This window comes from Cyprinodon variegatus, unplaced genomic scaffold, assembly GCF_000732505.1.
Source record: "Cyprinodon variegatus isolate N-32 unplaced genomic scaffold, C_variegatus-1.0 Scaffold1273, whole genome shotgun sequence".
Classification (NCBI taxonomy): domain Eukaryota; kingdom Metazoa; phylum Chordata; class Actinopteri; order Cyprinodontiformes; family Cyprinodontidae; genus Cyprinodon; species Cyprinodon variegatus.
The window spans coordinates 148,205-168,689 of record NW_015151726.1 but is presented as its reverse complement, the minus strand read 5'-3'; the positions used below and the strand labels follow the sequence as shown (position 1 = coordinate 168,689).

Genomic DNA, 20,485 nt, shown 5'->3' with positions numbered 1-20,485 from the left:
ATATCATAACTTCAACAGAAATCAGAAAAGTAATCATGGATAGCAACATGGAAGGAAGCCAGAGCTTAGTAAGGGTTCTTTATTGTTTGGCTCATTTATCTGTCCGAATCAGTCTTACCAGTGCTGCGCCATGTTTATTGAATGTGAGTAGTGTATATGGCTCTTTGGATCAGATGCAACTGGCACAGTGTGTTGACGTCCGTATGTTGTGCTCACGTTCGCGTAAATTGGCGGGTCGACCTGGGTCTGATATTCCCACTGTATGCCAATCAGAGCCAAGCCAATTGTTCCCGGGGTTTAAACAGTGTTTTTGGACATTAGGAAAAATGTATTACCGGTAGGTTCTTTCAGTGTAACTACTTTGTATTTTGGTGCTTTGGAGGGGCTCAGCCAGGGCTCAGTTCATAAGAGGACCGCCACATCTGAATGTTTTGAGTCCTGACTGACTGGAGTTTAAAGCTTTACAATTTCATCGACCTTGACAAAACAAAAAACCCCTTTAAAAAAAACAATCCCAGTTCAAAATGCAGTGCTTCAACAGGGGAGGAAGGGGGAAGTGTTAATCCACATTGCTGTTTTTTTTCTATAATTTTAGGACGTTACTCTAGATTGCATGTGTTTTTTTTATTATTCAGACATATTCTTTGAAAAGCATTTAGAGATTTTTTCCAAATGTTTTCATTTGAAGGAAGGAGTCATCTGCAACCCTATTCCTTCATTTGGGTGTCTATAAAACTAGAAACTGTTACTACATTATTTCACAATCAAAAATTGTTTAATGTTATTGTCAGTCTCTTGCAGCCTCTTTGAACTGCTTCCCTTTTTCCAAACCATTTTTTGAGAAATTGTTCAGTTGTCTAAGCCATATATGGTGATCTCACCTAAGCTAGTATTCCCCATGGCAGCTGTGGCTATAGTGTTGCGTACCACCATCATTGTGTATGAACTTGATAAACTGTAATAAAAGGACAGGCCATTTTCCATTTATAGTGCCCTATTTTTCTTTAAACATTGTTTTGTGTTTCTTCCATGCCATGGTATGCATGCACTGTTGCACAGATGGTTAAAATCAGTTGCTTTCAGACACATTCCTCTATTGTTTCATTTTTACATGAATATATTTGAAGCTACTGATCTATAATATTTTTAGAAGAGGTACACTTTATTTTACAATAATAATTACTGTATTCACATTTCCACAATCTCTTCATGTTCGGAGGTTTAAAAAAAACCTTCTTATTCCAACCTAATGGGCAGCAGTGTATATATACAATGAAACTGAGTTTTTATACCCTCATCCTGACTAATATCTTTGTTTAGTGCGACCCATTTACTCCCTTGCCTCTTCTCTGAAGACTGTTTCCTTCTATTTTAATGAATAGAAGAACAATGTGCTAGTGCTGTGCTTCTACTGAAACATCTGATTATTTATTTAGATGAGTTGCACAAAATATTGAACATTTAAGGTAGAACAAGTTATTAAATTTCTCATTATGCTGCCAATTTGAATAGAGGGTGTACATACATTTAGATACAACAAGAGTTACTGTGGGTCTGCTTCTTCTAGCTTTATTGACCCTTTCTGTTAACCAGAATGCTTTATTTTAACATCTTGCTTAAGGCATGTTCTCATTTTGTTTCAGAGAAGACTTAGTGCTTCCACTGAAAATGGAGTGTGTGTGTATAAATCCAACATGTCGTTTCTCTTTATTCTCCCCTCCCAGAGTTTGCAGCCTCTATCCGTTCTGTTTACAAGTCCCATTTATCTCCTTCACTGTTCTTCAAATCTCTTTCTCTACCTCCTGCTGACTTTTCCTCTGCTTCTCTCAATCCCACTTTCTCTGATCTGAGTCCTCCCTCTGCCTCAATCCCAGATAATTCCCTCTCTGTGGAATTGGAAGATCGGAGCAGGCGAGAGCAAAAGAGAGATTATACCATCAGATTAGCGGACAGGAGCCGCAATACATAATCTCAGCAGACTCTCATGCACACATATAGTGTACAAACACGTGCACAAAGCATTTGCCACATGAATAAATTCACAAACGTGTAATGAGACATTTGTTGTCCCGAAACAGCTGTTGAACTCTTCTGTGCCCTTTGACCTGCAGGGCTATGTGCCATCATCCGCTGGAGGGCTACTGTCCTCTCTGCAACCTGTTCAACGTTTAAGGCTTATGGGATAGGAGTTGGTGCCCCTTCCCATCTCTGAAGCCCAACTGGAGTCATTTGTGCCAAAGCTGAGCTGTGCCGAAGGACAAGCGATGGGCAGCCCAGGCTGCGAGGTGGACATAGTAAGGCCCTCGGAGCCGCCTCTGGAGGCTGCGTGTCCGGAATGTGGCCAGATCCATCGCAGCTGGGAGAACCACCTTTATAACTACCGTCTGGAGGTGGACGACGACTTGGTGTGCCACATCTGCCTGCAGCCTCTGGTGCAGCCGCTCGACACGCCGTGCGGACACACCTTCTGCGCCCGGTGTCTGCGCAGCTTTCTCCAGGAGAGGGACTTCTGCCCTCTGGACAGGACACGGCTGCAGCTGCAGGCATGCCGCAGATCCAGCATCCTGGTGCACAAGCTGCTAGACAAGCTGTCTGTGACCTGCCCTTTGAGTCCTGTCTGCTCCCTCAGCATGCCAAGATGTGACCTTGAGGCGCACCTCAAACACAGGTAATAAAACTGACTACTAACTTATAAATCAACTGATGAGTTCATGAGAGTTGTGTGCACAGAGGTTAGATTGTACATGCTAGCCAACTAGGACCTTAAAAAAACTATTTATAAACGTGTTTCTTTTTCTATATCAGTCTATAAGAATTGCATGCTAAGTGGTGAAAGAAGACTAGAGTTATTATAGTTCATTTATGTTTATAATATCTGGAAAAGACATTTATAGAAGATAATTATTTTGGTGTTGACTGATCTTATTTATTTTCACATTATTGAAAAAAGATAGAAAACATGACATTTTCCATGGAAATGACAGTAATCTGCATCAGACTAAAGACCCTACACGTCCAGAAGCCTTGATAATCCCACTGCTTCTTTTTCTTATAGTCTGTATAGCCCCGGATTTTCTCAGATTCAGCAGTGATAAGTCATAGATCATTCTGTTTAGCTCCATGAATTCTTTCAGCCTTGTTAGTTCTAGCAGCTCACAACACACAAACTGATAGGAATCTAGTTATTGGAACCTTAGTTTTAATGTAATGTTTATTCAATATGATGAACTTTTCCAAAACAATCTGTTTTAGTGGCTGGGTTAAGCTCGACTTGAATCAAAATATAATTGCTAGGCTACATGTTGGAATTAAAAACCAAGATGGGTTTATGCTAAGCACCCCTTCACACCACGTACAAATCAACCGAGTATGTGGATGGTCATTGAAAGGACTTGAATAGGTCTTGAAGGTTGCATCAAGAATGCAGTGTGGTGTGTGTTGGTGTATAAGACTTTCATGGTATGAAGGAAACCTCTATGGGTTCGTACTGGTGTTTTTTGGGGGGGTTATCTGCTTATCGTGGCTCTAGGTGTGGTGTGCAGGAGTCTAGGCCAAACTGTTGTAGTTTAGCACAGATTAGTTATTTGATAACCTGAAGCACAGTTGGTCATGTTGGCCTCATGTCAGAGCTACTATATTTTCACACCCACACAAGCTGGCTGCCCGCCAGTTATTGTAGGAGTGTTTATTATCTACTTTTTAATGACCATTACATTGTTCTGGTTTTTACTACAGTGATCTGAACAAACGTCTGATATCCCCACTTAAAACAATAAGAAATAATAATCAGAGTCCTTATACATAGATGTCATTGTTTGCAGGGATGCTAATGGAGCACAACCTTATTAACACTGCATTACCTGGTTGATATTAGATTGCTTTGTTTAGTGTTAAAGCTGATGATATTTGCTGCACTGTATGAGTGTTGAAACTGACTGTAGAGGTGCAGATACCTCTCACTTATATTGTTTTTTGGAAAATATTACAGCGCTGCATTTTTGTTAAGCATCTCTTTCCACTTATTCTTCCTTTAAGTTATTGTCCTGCTGAAAAATGAGCAGTCCTCACACTCTGAGGTTAATTGCTCTGTGGATTCATCCTGGTTTATCTCTCAGATGTCTCTTTATGTTGCTGCTTTCGTCCAGATGACTAGTGTAACATTTCTTTACGCTGAAAAAATATCACCATAATAATACAGCCACCACAATGCTTTACTATAGGGATGGTATTGACCTGGTGATGAGCGGTACTTGGCTTTTCTCCTAGAATGACACTTGGCATGCCTACCAATGAGTTCAGTCTTTGCTTTGTCAGGCCAGAGAAATCATCACTGTCAACTATGTGACTTCATATAGACAGGTCTGTGAATTTCCTAATCCTGTCCAGTCAATTGAAGTTACGACAGGTGGACTTAATTCAAGCTGTGAAAACATCTAAAAAATGTTCCGTGGAAACAGTATACACCTCAGCTTTAGGCTTTCATGCTTACCTATATGTGATTTCTTAGTTTTCTATTTATATTAAATTCTCAATTTCATCAACAAAAAGACACTTTGCTATAATGAGATGTGCATAGGACTTTGAAGAAGAGATATGATATAATTTGGAAAAGTATGTACCATAAATTCATGTGCGCAAAGTGCAGTACTGTGAATACTGTATATGTACAGAAATTATGCAGATTGTGAGGAGTTTTTTCAGTGCATGGTTTATAAATATAGTGGTAGTGTCGTCGTAGGATGGCCTGGATAGTACGTTTAAAAAAAGGAAACTACTATGAAAGCTGTAAGTGCTGGCATGCACTAAAATTAGGTTTTCTAAATTTATCAACATCTGCCCCATCCCCATAGTCCCTGAGTTTCTATAGAGCTCAGGCATGTCTAAATATGTTGCAGAGAGGACCATAGATTTTGTGAAAAGATTTTAATCATAACTGTTCTCTCACTGAGGTTAGCTGTATTTAATGTATCAGCATTGAAAAATATCTTTTGATGCCTAACAAACTAAATAATCTTGTATTTTCTGTCTGCTGTTATTGTGGTAGTAAAAGCTCCATAGAAAATGTTTCAAGTTCTATTTTTATTTTTTTTTAAGAATCTTTAAAGATACCAGAAATCACAGTTTAAATCAGATTGATTTATGCAAATTACCTTTAAGTTCTACAAATTTTGGCTGTCGGCCCATTTGGACCAGGTGCTGCCAGGCCCAGAAGGGATTACTGAGCTGATGGTCATGTGATGAGGGATTAATGGTTCCCTACCGCAGTCATAGGTTGGCTGAACAGGAGGTTCGTTTTCTCATTTCACAACTATGCTGGGCAACTTCAACACCAGAGATCTTTTCAACCACTTCTTCTGTGAGACGGCCAAGGGCAACCCGGGCTTGTGGTGAGTTGGACAGGGTCGGACACAAGGGGTATAGAGTTACAACAAATAGATATAGATAGCTAGAACAAAATGACACTTTTTTTCTTAAAAGTTTCAACTGGATTTTACCCAGTTTTATACTTTCTCTGTTTCTCTGTGCAACCATGTCTCTGTAGAGCACAGGTTGATATGTTTTGATTTTACTTTAAATATGCATATAAAGTTTGCTGCAGGATTCCCAGCTGTGTGGGATCAAATATTTAATCAGTGCACATGTGTAGATATAATTTTTGACTTTTTTTTGTTTCTAATATATCAGTGCAGAATACAAAGATCGTCATTTAAGGGTCACAGCTCTGGGAGCAGACCTGATCGATGATAGAAGTTACCTCTTGATGCATGCATTAGTGTTTGACACCGGATTACCCTCTGGTTATCCACTGCCAGGCTAACAACACACTCAGGCTGGGGTTGTGCTCCTTAAGAAGCTTAACATGTTATCTTTCCCAATATCAATGAAGAAATTGTGAGTTTAACAGTAGAGCTGTGTGTCTTTATTTTAACTAAGACTGCACCTTGTTATCGCATCTCTTATATGACGAAATTAGCTTTAGCTTCCTTGCTCAGAAATGATTTTGACCCAATCTTCCAAGCAAACTGTTTTTAAATCTTTAGAGTTTCGTAAAACCCTTTTAGGTGTCTGTATCTTTGCTTCGCCCCCATAGATTTTCAATCATGTGCTAACTGGATGATTGGCAGGATCGTTTAGACAACTGCGTGAGTTTAAACAACTGTCTATGAAACCATTTAAGAGCTTCCTTTAGTTCAGACTAATGCTGAAAAAATCCAATGTCCTTTCTAAGATTCTTATTAAGAAAAGCTCAGTTCAGTTAACTATTGCCTCAGCTTAATGTTCTGCCTGTAGCATGTAAGAAAACAAAGCCCAAACAATGATGCTTCCACCACCCTACAGTTGGTGTGGAGTTTTTTTCTGTGATTTCCAGTCATAGCTTTAGAGTTCAGTTTTGGTCGCATTTGTCCTGATAAAAGTCACGTAAATGTTCAAATAATCTGCAAACTTTAAAGAAGCTTTATTTCTGCATCAGTGGAGTCTGGAGTTGTGAGTGTGCATAGAAAGCCTGTGGCCGTTGGATAAATTATTGATTGAAACTCACACATCATCCGGTTCATAATTGTTCCTTGGAATGGGGCAGACCTTTGGTAAAACATTTCCATAAAATCCGTTCATAAGTTTTTAATTGATCCTGCTAAAACACCAAGAACGTTCCCTTTTCTTGTGTTTTTGTCTTCAGTAAAATACCTCCAGACTTTGAGTCTGATGCTGAGGCCCTCAATACTAACTACTGCCACCCTCTGGTTTAGTGGAGAACTGCTTGTTTCGCCAAATATCCCTATCTCATAAAGTTAGACAATCTATTTTTTAAAAACCTCTATTTTGATCCTGATTTGGATAATCACCAAACATGTAATGGATTGTTCCTTAGAATAAGAGACACCTCTGATGAAAAAAAAATACTAATAATTTAAATCCATCCATTAGTAGGGACTAAACTAGCTAATTTTACTCTGGACTGATGAGCAGTATGACTGCTTTCAAAATGCTGACATATTTAAATTTTTTTCATGGTTTTCTTATGTTTTAAAGCCTATTTGTATGTGTTTAATACCCATTTACTGTGTTAAATACCTGCTTTTGTTTACTTCTGGTATGTCTACATTAGTTGGGTGGTTAGCATACGGTAATAAGACTTTCATGTCCCGGTCAATATATATATATATATATATATATATATATATATATATATATATATATATATATATATATATATATATATATATATATATATTCACCATCTGTTCAACATTTTTTTTTCTCTGTTGAATGATGAGAAGTCAAGCAGAGATAAAGTGACAGATCAAGTGAGTTAAAAAACCTGACCTTGTTAAGTTTAGATTACCCCCTGCCCCAAGCGGCACCCTGCTGCTTTAAGAAGCTAAACGGAGCCAAGAGTGAAGTTCACATGTGACAGTGTGAGTTAATGTTGTTTACATTGTGGATTAGGACACAGGATGATTGAGAAGAAGATGTGCCAGAAAACAATGTTTACGTGGTCAAGGTGGGGACTCTATAGACTGGATGGACTTTTTCTCCATTAAAAACAAAACAGACTTTTGCAGCATTTCATTTAACTCCTTATATAAACACTTGGTTGCCTCAAGTGTAAGCGGAATAATGCAATTTTTGGAGAAATAAGATCCCTAGTCCTTTTTCTTACTTTCCTTCACACATTTATTCTAAAAAATACACCTGCTTTGGTCTCTGTTTTCTTTCCTTGTAATCTTAGTTTTAAGAGAATTTCAATCTCAATCAATGTTGCTTTAAAAAGCATCCCCATAGCATCATGCATCCATCTCTGTTTGTAGAAGATTTTCAACAATTTTACAACTATTATTATTATAAAAGACCTGATTGGCGCTCTTTACAATGTTCCTCCACCTGAACAGTAAGACGTTTGTTGGCTGTATTTGTTACTGGAAGTCATGTATCTGATTAGCTGATCAGGGTGATCTATTCAGAAGCTATATGGTGCTTTAAATGGATTTCTTAGTTCTTGTGCAACAAATGATGGGAGGATTTTTAAAATGATGATTCATCTAAAATCCCTGTGTTTAAATTTCTCGCGGCCATAATTGGCAGCACTGAGACCTCAGATGAGGGTGTTCAGTAGCCCAATCCATACAAGTGTTTTCAGAAACAATAAGTTTAAATGTCTAGTTTCAAACTTAGGTCTTCTTAACTGGCATTATAAGACTTGATATTGCCTAATGAGAGGAGGAAATCACTTTGTCACGTAAAGTGGATTCACCTGTCCCCTGTTCATGCTGCTTAAAGTAAATTCTTTAGTTTACTCCTTTGAGTTTATTTGTTGCTGTCTACAAAAAGGATTTCTTATGTTTTTAGTGATTGTTTTTTTTTTTACCTTTTCGTTACTTTTTTAGTGAAAGCATCAGTCCAAGCAGATGCAATTGCAAAGTTGCAGTAATGATCTTTTTCTTGCCTCTGGAGTTTTTATATGTACAGACTTTTTACTTTGAATGCATGAGAGGCATTGGAAGTAATACAATGAGCGAGAGGAATCATCACACTTGAACTATTACTCTATATAATCCAATTATTACTCTATATAAGGCCAAAGGTTGTGGCGACTATTGGAATCAGATTGTAATAGCTCTAATGTGATGGCTTCAGATTAGAGATGACGCTCTCATCTGAAGCCATTATTAAATTGACCAGTTCATTTCACAGGATTTATTTGCTATATAGTCCAAAGTTGTTGCAAATTGATGATTTCTATATGATTGAACTTTGTTACAAACATTTCCAAAATATCTCAAATAAAAACAGTCCAAGCACAGTGGTCATTTCCAGAACTCTGATCAATGTGAATTTAAAATCTCATTTTCCCTACAGGAAATTTTTCAAAGAACAGAAATACATTTTGGGTCTATTATTAATCCCCCCCAATTAGTTTTTACTGCCTTTGCAATGTTACTCTAAAATCGACCCTGGTAAGGGAGGTGATACTTTTGGTATTTTTTATTACAAAATAATGTAGGTGATAAATAAAATAAGCATTTACATATTTAATTGGACGTCTATTACTATGTTGGTGCATTTCAGAATTGAATGTTATTTGTCATTATCAAATACTCTATCAAATACTCTGCTATGAAATAAATAAATAAATAAATAAATAAGATATACATTTTCTTTCATTTTATTCTTTATTGCTTTTTCATTTTCGTCTAATAATTTGCCGAGTAAATAATATATTTCATTACATAATGGGACATTACATTTCATGTTATCTGCTAATTTATTTCATTATATATTTATCTTTTTTACTTTATTTAGTCCCTTTTAGCCCTCCATATATTCATACTCACAAACTGTTAAAAAAGATTACCTGTTTTTTTTTTCGACTCTGTTGTGCATAACACATGAAAAACAACAATATCAGGGTCCTTGTGTTTAAATTGAAATTTTATGTATTATACATGCAAGCATCATAAATCTTAGAGCAAACTACAACATGAAAAAGCAGAACTCCCTTCAGGAGTCACATCAATTCACCCTTAGTAAAGTTGAACCTGGTTTTCTTGATATGTCAGATAATCTAACCAACTGATCTGTTCCTTGGTGAAAGGTGTCCTGGGACTCTGTGTCAGCAGACGACTGTGGAAGGACCACGATGTGAGAGCGGCGATGAGCGAGCTACGGTGACCACTCCACCTATGTCACCTCACACCCCACAGACGGACCTGGGAGAATGCACGCCCTCCCCACGCTCTGGATCCACTAACGCCTGCAGCAATGGACCTGAGTGGACTGACAACGCCGGCCTCGATAACCCTGCATTTGAAGAAAGCACAGAAGAAGACAGTGAGTTAATCCTCAGGGTTTCTGCTAAGCAAAGGGAGACCATATGGCTTATCTCTTTACCTGTCTCCAGGTGTGGTGGGGTTGGAATGCGTGATCCCCAGGGTGAAGCGGCCCCTCAGTAACCCCTGCATCCATCTCCTCCGCTCTGTTAGCTCCACTTCCTCCGGTTGGGACTGCCCTGAGTCTCCACCTCTGTCTGCAGAGGAAGGTATACCTTCCTTAATTTCTTCAGGAATATTTCTATTTTGCCAATATTAACTTTCAGGTTTCTGGTGTCTCTGTTAGGTTGTGTGAAGTTGCCCTCCCTTCCCGAAGGAGAGATCACTACCATAGAGGTCCACAGGGCCAACCCGTATGTTGAGCTGGGAATCAGCATTGTTGGTGGAAACGAAACGCCTCTTATCAACATAGTGATTCAGGAAGTGTACAGAGACGGAGTGATCGCACGAGACGGGAGGCTGCTGGCTGGAGATCAGATATTACAGGTGAGGGATCAGCTTCTGTTTACTGTTTATATGGATTTTGCATAAATATAAGAAAAACTGATGTGTGCTGATTTTCTGGTATTATTTGTGATTAATTAGGCTTTTCTCTTTTCAAACATTAAAAGAACAAATCTCTGTGTTGTATTTGAATAATTATGTCGGTGAATCTCTTACAAATGTTAAGCGGCAGTCATAGTAGCTAGCTCTTTATTAATTTAGGGAAGATATAAAAAAAAACACATGCAGTTTTTTTTTTGTTTTTTTTTTCATTTTCTCAAACTCCGATACCCCAAAATTAAATCCACTCCAACTGGTTGCCTCCAGATTCACCTGCACTATAATGGTTGTTCAATTTTAGTAATAAACACATTTGCTCTGTGAAGGTATCAGAGGTTTGTTGGCGAACGAAGTGAACAAACAGCATCATATAAACCAAGTAGCATTGCTGACAGTTCAGGGATAAAGATATTACCTTTGGACATCCCAGAGCTGTGTTCAATAACTCTGAAAATAGAGAATTGAAGAGCTGCAAATATTACAACACAGTGGCACCAGCCTACTCTGAAATAATCAACATTTTCAGTCTACTTCACCCAAGAAGAGTTTCCATGCAAACAGTGTGGTGAAGCAGTCAGAAGACCAAAGGTTGCTCTGGAGGAGCAGCAGAGTTCTTCACCTCAGGTGGGAGAACGTGACAACAGGATAAGAGTTTAGAAACTCATGATTAAGTGGATTATGAAAAACCAAATAATTAAATATTGCCAGTGAACACCCAAGAAAGGTTTGAAAAGAAGAGAAAGTCGCTATAATCTGAAAATAACAGATTTTTTTTTTAAACTAAGATTCCAAACCAATATTATGGAATAAAACATCACAATAAAAAGAAATAATTTATGGAACAGACTTAATCAAGGAATTAAGAATCAAGTTTAAAGAGGGCATTCAAAAAAGACATCTAAAAACTACAATGATAGGAATGTATGAAAGCTAAAGTTCATGGACATAAAATATGTACATTATACTTTGAATACAACAAAATGCAGTCAGTAAATGTGGATAACTGAGAAAAGATGTAAGTACTGTAACAGAACTGATGCAGAGTTCTTGTAAAAAAGAATTTAGGGAAAGATATAAGATTGTTCTTCCTTCTGGTCTTTTTCATTCATTGATTTGGGAATGTATTTGAAAGTTATTGTTGGATGAAATTCAAAATAATTTCAACAAATTAACTATTTAGTAGGTTAAACTATACTTTTTGGTGTTTGAAGATTGGAGAAAGAAATTTAAATACATTATGGATCACCAAGGAAATGACAATTCAAGAGCCTAAATGGAAATGGTTTAGATCAAAGTTAAATTATGTTTGGAAAAAAATAAATAAATAAAAAATTATAGCACACAGAAATCTTGTAGAGCCATATCCCAGAAGGACTGACAGTTCAGTTGTCTTTCCATGTAAATGTACCCTCCTAACCACTGATTTAATATATAAAACATGGCAAATCACTGAAAGGCAATGTTTGAGAGCTTTTAGAGAGAAAACAATAAATTATTGAATATAAATAATTATTTTCTCTAGTATATTCTCTTTTATGTCTGAACTTAATTGGCAAAATAGAAACTCCATGTTTATTCTGACGTGTTTCTACTTTCATGCCTTCCTTTCCCAGGTGAACAACGTCGACATCAGTAATGTACCGCATAGTTTTGCCCGCTCCACCCTGGCACGGCCCTGCACCACCCTTCAGCTGACGGTGCTGAGGGAGCGCCGCTGTGCCTCCAGAGCTCCTCCCTCCTCTTCCTCCTCCTCCTCCAACACCCCAGCTGTGCCTCACGCCCCCTGCTCTACACCCGAGGGGGCCCCCTCCAGCCCTGCCACCTTAAGAATCACCCTTCACAAGCGAGACTCCACGGAGCAGCTCGGCATCAAGTTGGTCCGTCGTACGGATGAGTCGGGCGTGTTTGTGCTGGACCTTTTGGAAGGAGGCCTGGCAGCGAAGGACGGCAGACTGCGGAGCAACGACCGCGTGCTTGCTGTCAATGACCAGGACCTCTGCCATGGCACCCCTGAACAGGCCGCCCAGATCATACAGGTGTGGAAGCCAGCTGTTGTGACGGTTAGCAGCAGATTAAACATCACTCTATTAATATATGAAGCCTTCAAGGAGAAGACTTTCTATATTATCCACTCTCTTCCACATAAGCTTTTGTGACATCGAAAGGGCAGCAGATCAGATCGTGACCATCTATTGATATATATATATATCTGCATATTTATCTTGTATTAAAGTTAAAGGTGGCTCTCTGTTTCTGCAGGCAAGCGGAGAGCGAGTCCACCTCCTCATTGGACGACCCAACAAACCGACACCACCCCCACCACCAAAATCAAGCTCAACCAGAGACCTGTACTGCCTTGATCATTTCCTGCCAAATCACAGCTCCACTCCAAGCCCTGTGCCTCTACACCTGTCTCGCACCAGCACTCACAGAGTAAGTATTGCTGCGTGTGCCATTTTCTCCATCTGTATTCTTTGTTACTATATTTAGCTTTGATTCTTTAATATCTTCCTATGAAAAAGGGAGAAGTTTGAGTGTGTGTTTCATGATTTCTCCCAGGATTTGTCCCAGTGTGTGACTTGTAAGGAGAAACACATCACTGTGAAGAAGGAGCCCCATGAGTCCCTGGGTATGACCGTGGCAGGAGGCCGGGGAAGTAAGAGCGGGGAGCTGCCGATCTTCGTTACAAGCGTTCAACCACATGGCTGTTTGTCCCGGGATGGACGAATCAAAAGAGGTTAGCGCTTGTCTTTTACCTCCAGGAGTCAAGGAAACTTAGCTTTGACATCTTTTTGATTCCTTGCCATCAGGCGACGTCCTGCTGAGCATCAACGGTCAGGATCTGACGTACCTGAGCCACAGTGAGGCGGTCGGGACACTGAAAGCCAGCGCTGCTTCGCCCTCGGTGCAGCTGAGAGTTCTGGAAGTCAGCATGGTGGAGGAGCATGACCATGACGAGCTGCTGGCTCACACCCACGACAGCGATTTTGATGCAAACTGGTCCCCCTCGTGGGTCATGTGGCTGGGTCTGCCCAGGTAAGGAAGGTGACTTTGAAGGTGTTGACAGACAAGGTTGGTTTCCCACTGAATGTACACAGTTTATTGTATAAGATAGAGTTGATGGGAAGTGGAGATTGCAGCATAAAGGGACAATAAGTCTAAACATGCAGCCAAAGCTATATAGGAGAGTTTCTATAAAAACATATGCATGTATAAGAATGTCTCATTTAAAATCTAGAGATAAATCCATTTAAAAATCCAAAGCAAGACCTTATAACTGATCTTTACAAACACTCTACATCCAGATTGACTGAACTCGACGGTAAAAGAGTCTCCGGGTGTAAAAATCTTGCAGATGCATCCATCCACCACTTTGCATCTCACATTAAATCACAATAGAATACATTCAGGTTTGTGCTTATAACACGGTAAAAAGTAAAATGTTTTAAATGCAGAGTTTTAAATGTGAGCAAATGTTTTCTATCCTAATATTTCCCCCTTGCTGCAGCTACCTGCACAGCAGCCATGAGATTGTGTTGCGGAGGAGCCATCCTGGGAGCTGGGGCTTCAGCATTGTTGGGGGATACGAGGAGAGCCATGGCAACCAGGCATTTTTCATCAAGACCATCGTCCTCGGCACGCCTGCATACTACGATGGCCGCCTTAAGTGAGTTTACTGTGATTGTCGCTTAGAGCAGGGATGTCAAACTGGTTCCAGAAAGGGCCGTGTGGCTGCAGGCTTTCTTTCCAACCAAGCTATGGTACACCAGACTCCATTTATCTCATCAAGTGAGTCCAGTCTTAACATGATGACTTGATGAGATGAATGGAGTCAAAGCTTGGTTGGAAAGAAAACCTGCAGCCACATGGCCCTTTCTGGAACCAGTTTGACACCTGTGGCTTAGAGCAACACTGCGTAACTTTTGATCTATATATTACCTAAATTTGAGATATATTCAATGAGTTTTTATGTGGGCTTCCTGTCAAATCAGAGGGTCAGATCCCTCACTCCATAAATCAAGCGACCAACATTGCTTCTGAGCTCGCTTTGAACAAGAACACTAACTAAGCCAAGTTTTTGTTAGGCAACAAAACAGATATGACACCTGATCAGAAATATTTTTGGTAGGATTTTATCTAGCGAGGTAAAAGTTGCCTAGTAACTCAGTGCAACTCCATGACTTCTCATTCAGGTGGTCCAAAGGGGTCTGCTATTAGTCCACTGATTCATTTTCTGACAGTGCAGTTACAGGTCTAGCGCCCCCTAATGGCTAAAAGTTACACAGTCAGAGAAACAGGACTACACTGAAAAACTCCGGGATGGTGTCACAGCCACATGGGAAGAGACCATATAAAGCTACTATGAGATGAAAATTTCAAACATGAAATGAAACAAATAGGGATGAACAGTAAGTCATGTTTATGTTGTCATAGTGTGGTGGAGGAGCTGAAGAAGAAATACCTGTTTTCATTATGAGAATGCACAGCATCGAGCTAAAAACGTCTCTGTTAATAACAAGGACTGCATGAATGTCTCTGTGAGCTTTAGGTTTGTCTTCCTCACGTTGATGGGGTCCACTTTTCCTTTCTTATTCTAGGTGTGGAGACATGATAGTGGCAGTAAACGGCCTCTCCACTGCAGGAATGAGCCACTCAGCTCTGGTGCCCATGCTAAAGGAGCAGCGCAGCCGGGTGGCGCTGACTGTGGTCTCCTGGCCCGGCAGCCTGGTATAACCAGGACTAAAGCCAGCAGGCTTCACCCAGAATGTTCTAAACTGGGGAGCAACCTCGGCCAAATGAACTGGTGCATCCTACTGTACATCGCTCCATATCGGGCTTAATCCAGGACCAAACACATCCAGGACTGTTGAAGACCCAGCAGGACCAAGTGGGGGGAAATGATCCAGATTGTGCCACGTCACTCGACAGACTGCACTCCTAAACAGACACTGCTGTGTTTCATATGGTCATGTCGTCTTCACTCCCAAAAGGAGAGTCGTGCTCCAACTGTTAACATGCAGTTTGTGCTGTGTTCACCTCACTGAGCAGTGGTAGAACCTCAGGGTTTTATTCAGACGGAGGCATCATTGGAAGTTGGTAAATAAATAAAAAATTGATTGAACAAATCCTCTTGTTCTGCTGCACCAGTGATGTTTCCATCTGAATGAGCCCAAGGCCTTATTATAGAAAGCTGCCACATCCTGAGGGAGGTCAGCCCTCAGGTATCATCACCATACAACCAGCTGACCTTTTATACATGTGTGAATGTGTGTTTGTTTAATAAACGTTTCCTTTTAAAGGAAAAGTGACTCCATTACTGAGTTTGTACCTGATGAAGATCTGGTTGATGAAAATTACTGCCATAAATGTTTCAACTCAGATGAACAGAAGAGCTTTAATGCTTCTCTTTTTCCCCATTTTCTGACTTCGATCTAAAAACATGAATCAATTAGATTTATTGCAAGCGATAAACTCCATAATAGCGAAGAAAAAAAAAAGTCAAAACTGCTTAGTGCAAAGTTGTACATGTGTAAAAAGACGACATTAAGTAGTCCTGACTGCAACAACCAAAGGGGAAAACGTTACATTTGGAAGATGCAGCTATTGCATAATACTAGGGTCACTTTATACACTTTGATACACACACACTGCAATTGACACCATTTCATTAATGAAACATTGTAGCAGCATTCTGCTGTGGGGAAGCTTTTCTCAAACTGGGAGGGAGAATGGATGCATCTTAATGCAGGTAAATAAACCTTAATAGGGTAAATAAAGGTACCTCTAGAACGAGTGTGTAGGGCAGGCCATTTTCACATTTATTAGCTTGACTGAATACATATTTCATATATCTGGAATGCATTTCTTTCTAGTCAAAGTAAACATTTCAGGTATCCAATATAAAATTCTTCCTATTTAAAATAAACCTTTCAGATATCTTAAATGTAATTCTTACTAATACAAATTACATCACATTCCCCATTTATGTCTAATGAGCTTTTACTTGCTGATATTATAAACATTCTTCCGATCTAAAAATTTTGATCAGGATGAACTCTAATTTCAGATCACCATAATACAGCTAATACTAATTATAATGACAATATCAGACATTAAAAAAGGAATAGAACAATCTAGATATCCAGAAATCTATTTCTTGACATCAAAAATATATTTCTACTAGTAAAAATATTACAGATATAAACTGCTGATATATGGCTCGTTAAATTAGAATTCCAGATATCTGAGTATTTATTCTCCAGGGACTCTGTTTTTACATAAATTAGGCAGGCTGACTCTCACATTTCTATTATAGATAGCACCAAAGCATTCTACCTAGTCACAATCGCATTATACTGTAGATATAATTACATTTCTGCTCGCAGAAATGACCTATTAACTAATCGAAATCAAATTTTTACTAGTAAGAGCTACATTTTATATTTACCCATCCATGTGTATCGGGCAGTCCCTTTTCGATATCTGAGATGAGTTTATTCCTATCTAAACATTCTGGATGTCTAAAAATTAATTTCAGATCTCTGTATTCCAATTGGTACTGGCCATGATTTATTTTTTTTCCCCAGATATCAGGAATGAACAAAGCATTGCAGATATATAGGTTATAATTTCTGACGTGGAATATATATATTTTTACTAGTAAAAATGTCATTGATATCTATAGCTACAGCTTTACTAAGAACAATATAGTTGTAGATATCCATAATTGCAGTTCGCAGGCTGTTTTGACATTTATTATTCTCTCTATTATTTGTCTCTGTTAGTACATTTCTACAACCAACAGCTGGGCCTAATTTATCTAATTGGAATGTAGGGATGTCCTGCATGTTTACAATCCTACTAGTCAGAACTATAAATATGGATATCCTAAACTATGTTTTTGCCAGAAAAACTAAATTTCAGGATGCAAAAAAATATAACTACTAGTAAAAATAAAGTTTCAGATACAAATAAATCTTTACAAATTTTAAGGGGCCATTTTTTTTAAATGTATTAGGTTTACTTGATAGAAGAGAAAATCCCTTTATCGTCCCACAATTGGGAAATTGTGGTGTTACAGCAGCAACAGCATTGCAGCAAAAGTGGTCACACAAATGTGGACCTTAAAAGTGTACAAGTATAATTATAATTATATAGTGGCAGAGTTAACAGCAGAAACAGGGTAGATATTCATACAATTCAGAGATGAATGGGGGGGACCGAAGACCTCTGGGTGATCCAAAAAATAAAACCTTTAATATCTTCCAACAGTATCACAAATGAATGGTTTGTCTTGTCTAAACAAAGCAGTCCATTTATCTGGACTGCATATTGACCCAATTAGAATTTTAACTGAATGTTTTAGTGGCCCTTATACCTCATCCACCCAGACAAATGCCTAATTGCAGATTATCCTCAAAGCAGTATTGTGGAGTAGTAGAAATGTGATTTTTTTTTTTTCCTGAACTCTTTAAATCAGTTTTGTTTTGCCTTTCAATTGCAACAAGTATAAATAGCAAAAGTCTGTTATCTAAAGTAGTTTGAGCCATTTAACAGTGACTTGAAATAGGATATGCTTTAGAACCAGAGTATAAAACAAATTCACTTCATTATGCTTTGCATGGGGCTTTATTCAAACCTTCTGAATCACTGCCAGACAGATTAGTCAGATTCAAGGTTTTTCATCAGTTAAAGTTGTGGTGTGCAACTTTGCAGCAAGCTTGCTAGTTTCTTCTTGATCGTTTGCAGTCGACTGGGTAGCCTCCTGCACAGCCTGCGAGAGCTGCTTGTTTTTAGGCTTCTTTTTCTGGAAAGAGTGCAATAAAATATACTTTGTTTTTAAAATGAACAGAGCATGAAAAGACTTTATATAAACTTTACCTTCAGCTTTCTTGCAGGGTTATGAACCACACCATGTCGCAGCAAGCTTTCCTGTTAATCAGAAAGCATTTCAGTCAACCCCCATGCTGGTTTAAATAAACTGATACTTAGGATGTAAGGGGTTTAAGTCAAAGCTCTATTATTTGGAGCTCATCTTACATATCCAATATCGACATTAGGTCAGATCTGAGCATCTTTTCCACAAATGTCAAGCACTTAATTTAAAGTATAAGCTTCCTCTACTCTACAGTGGATCCATTTCTTAGGACAGAGTCTAGTTTTCCCCTCAAAGAACACTTTGCCATAAACCTGAAGCCATCTTTTACCTTCAAGGCAAACCTCTTCCCACAGCCATCATATGTACAAGTGAAGGTCTTTTCCAAGTCATGGTCTCCCACCACATGCTTCTCCAATTTAAAGCGTCTGGTGAACTTCTTGTTACATCCCTTTGTGGGGCATGCAAAGTACCTCTTCTCCCCAGAGTGCAAGCGGAGCACATGCAGGTGCAAGAACCAAGGGCTGTTGAAGAGCTTTTTGCACTCTTCGCACACAGCCTTCACTGAAAATGATACATTTTTTAAAATATTTAATAGGGGTTTAGAAAAAGCCTGCACAAATATAGCATTGCATTTATACCTTTGTGTTGTGCTCTGTGCTTTAGATATTCAGTCCATGTTTTACCTTTGTACGAACACTGTTCAAAGGTGCAGGGGTAACCTAAAGAAAGGAGAAGTGTTGGTTAAAGATCGACTCTACAAGAAAAAAAAATAAATAAAAGTCAAACCAACCCTGGTGAACTTTCTCATGATGCTTCAGTTTGTCTTGGCTCGGAAACTCTTTTCCACATCCACTGAATGTACAGCTGTAGGAAAAAAGTAGGAGAAGCTTAGAAGAGAGACCAACATTTGTAGATTTTCATTTTTAAAATGCATCCAACAAGCACTCACCGAAAAGCAGAAGGTTCCCCATGCTCACTCTTGTGGGCATTTAGTTGTTTTTTCTTGCCAAAATCTTTCCCACAGCCTTGATAGTCACACTAGAGGGGGAAAAAAATGCAAGTCTAGAAAAATAGAAGCAAAAGTCCATTGATGCAAAAAAAGGAGGGAACTGCTGTACTTGATATCGCTTTTCTTGGTGCTGGTGGACTCGAGCAACATGGCTTTTCATGCTGGCATTAGTTGCAAAAACCTCCAAGCATCCATCAGTAAGACACCTGCAAACCAGGCGGGTAACCAACACCAACCAAAAAGGGGATTATTACTTTAAGTAGGGGATGTCTTACTTGCGGGGTTTTTCACCACTATGCACCCGTTCATGCCTGGTGAGCTCATAGCGAGTGTAGAAGGTCTTCTCGCAGTTCTCACAGGAAAACGGTTTCTAAGACAAACCCACAAAGTTGTATTGAGTGAGGCAGGAAGAAAAGGAGCTGGCATGCATGCATGAATTCGTTTAACCTTACCGATCCACTGTGTTTGCACAGATGAGCCTCTAACTTCCATGACTTCCTAAATGTGGCATTACAATCAGAAAAAGAGCAAACATATGTGTTTTGACTTTGCAACCTCTCACCCATCTTTAATATCAGGTTTTGCAGCACAAGATCAAACAAGGATTTGTCAAATAAATCAGCAGGACACTCAATGACCTGCAACCTACAGCTCCACCTGGGCCTAATTTATCTAATTGGAATGTACCATATACCGAAATAAAGGGGTGTTCTGCCTGTTTAAGCTGAAACAAAAAACTAATAGGAGAGTGTATTTTAGACAATCCTCTAATCAGGTTTTGATCAGGCAATCCTGTTTTTTTTTTTTTTTTTTTGTTATTCTGTTTTTATTTGGGAAGGTTTATCTACTTTTTAATTTTTCTTTTTTTATTTAGATTTCTAAGATTTTTACTATTTTTGGGGGTAATTTAATTTCCATTGTAAAATTTTATTTTGAAATTTTTTTATCTAATTTCTTTTTTTGCAAGTTTTTGTATTTGTTCTAAGACAGTGCTCATGTTTCGTATTGGATTTTTGCTAATTGTTTTGGTTCGATGCATTTTTCATTGGTTTTCTAAATAATGCAAATAAATCAATTAATTTACAATGTCTTTCAATTTATTTTATGATCAGTTTTATATTTAATTGATTAAGTTTTCATTTATTTTTGCCTTTTTATAGTTTCCCTTTTTTCACAGGATTTTAAAATGTTTTTGTCATTGTTTTGGTTTGTGTGTATTTTCAC

At 38.7% G+C, this 20,485-nt stretch overlaps 2 protein-coding genes across 3 annotated transcripts in view; one reads left to right on the top strand and one right to left on the bottom strand.

The window, feature by feature from the left end:
* The window catches only part of lnx2 (ligand of numb-protein X 2), an 18,999-nt gene extending 3,333 nt beyond the window's left edge, over positions 1–15,666 (top strand). The window contains exons 2-11 of one of the 2 annotated variants that reach the window (XM_015401932.1): positions 2,112–2,668; positions 9,596–9,831; positions 9,902–10,039; positions 10,117–10,316; positions 11,987–12,409; positions 12,633–12,806; positions 12,933–13,110; positions 13,184–13,409; positions 13,882–14,040; positions 14,972–15,666. In XM_015401932.1, coding sequence (XP_015257418.1) covers positions 2,265–2,668; positions 9,596–9,831; positions 9,902–10,039; positions 10,117–10,316; positions 11,987–12,409; positions 12,633–12,806; positions 12,933–13,110; positions 13,184–13,409; positions 13,882–14,040; positions 14,972–15,107 — 2,274 coding nt within the window. In that variant the 5' untranslated portion in view covers positions 2,112–2,264 and the 3' untranslated portion in view covers positions 15,108–15,666. Of the gene's footprint in view, positions 1–2,111; positions 2,669–5,273; positions 5,388–9,595; positions 9,832–9,901; positions 10,040–10,116; positions 10,317–11,986; positions 12,410–12,632; positions 12,807–12,932; positions 13,111–13,183; positions 13,410–13,881; positions 14,041–14,971 lie in introns of those variants that run through there. The other variant, XM_015401933.1, reaches the window with a different exon arrangement.
* A 2,379-nt stretch (positions 15,667–18,045) lies between these two features.
* Positions 18,046–19,827, bottom strand: gtf3a (general transcription factor IIIA). The gene is made up of 9 exons (XM_015401924.1): positions 19,714–19,827; positions 19,537–19,631; positions 19,371–19,467; positions 19,202–19,290; positions 19,043–19,116; positions 18,891–18,971; positions 18,581–18,813; positions 18,255–18,305; positions 18,046–18,180 (listed from the first exon to the last, which is right to left on the bottom strand). Exons 1-9 carry the CDS (start codon positions 19,825–19,827, stop codon positions 18,046–18,048), a joined length of 969 nt encoding a protein of 322 aa, XP_015257410.1.
* Positions 19,828–20,485: the final 658 nt, after the last annotated feature.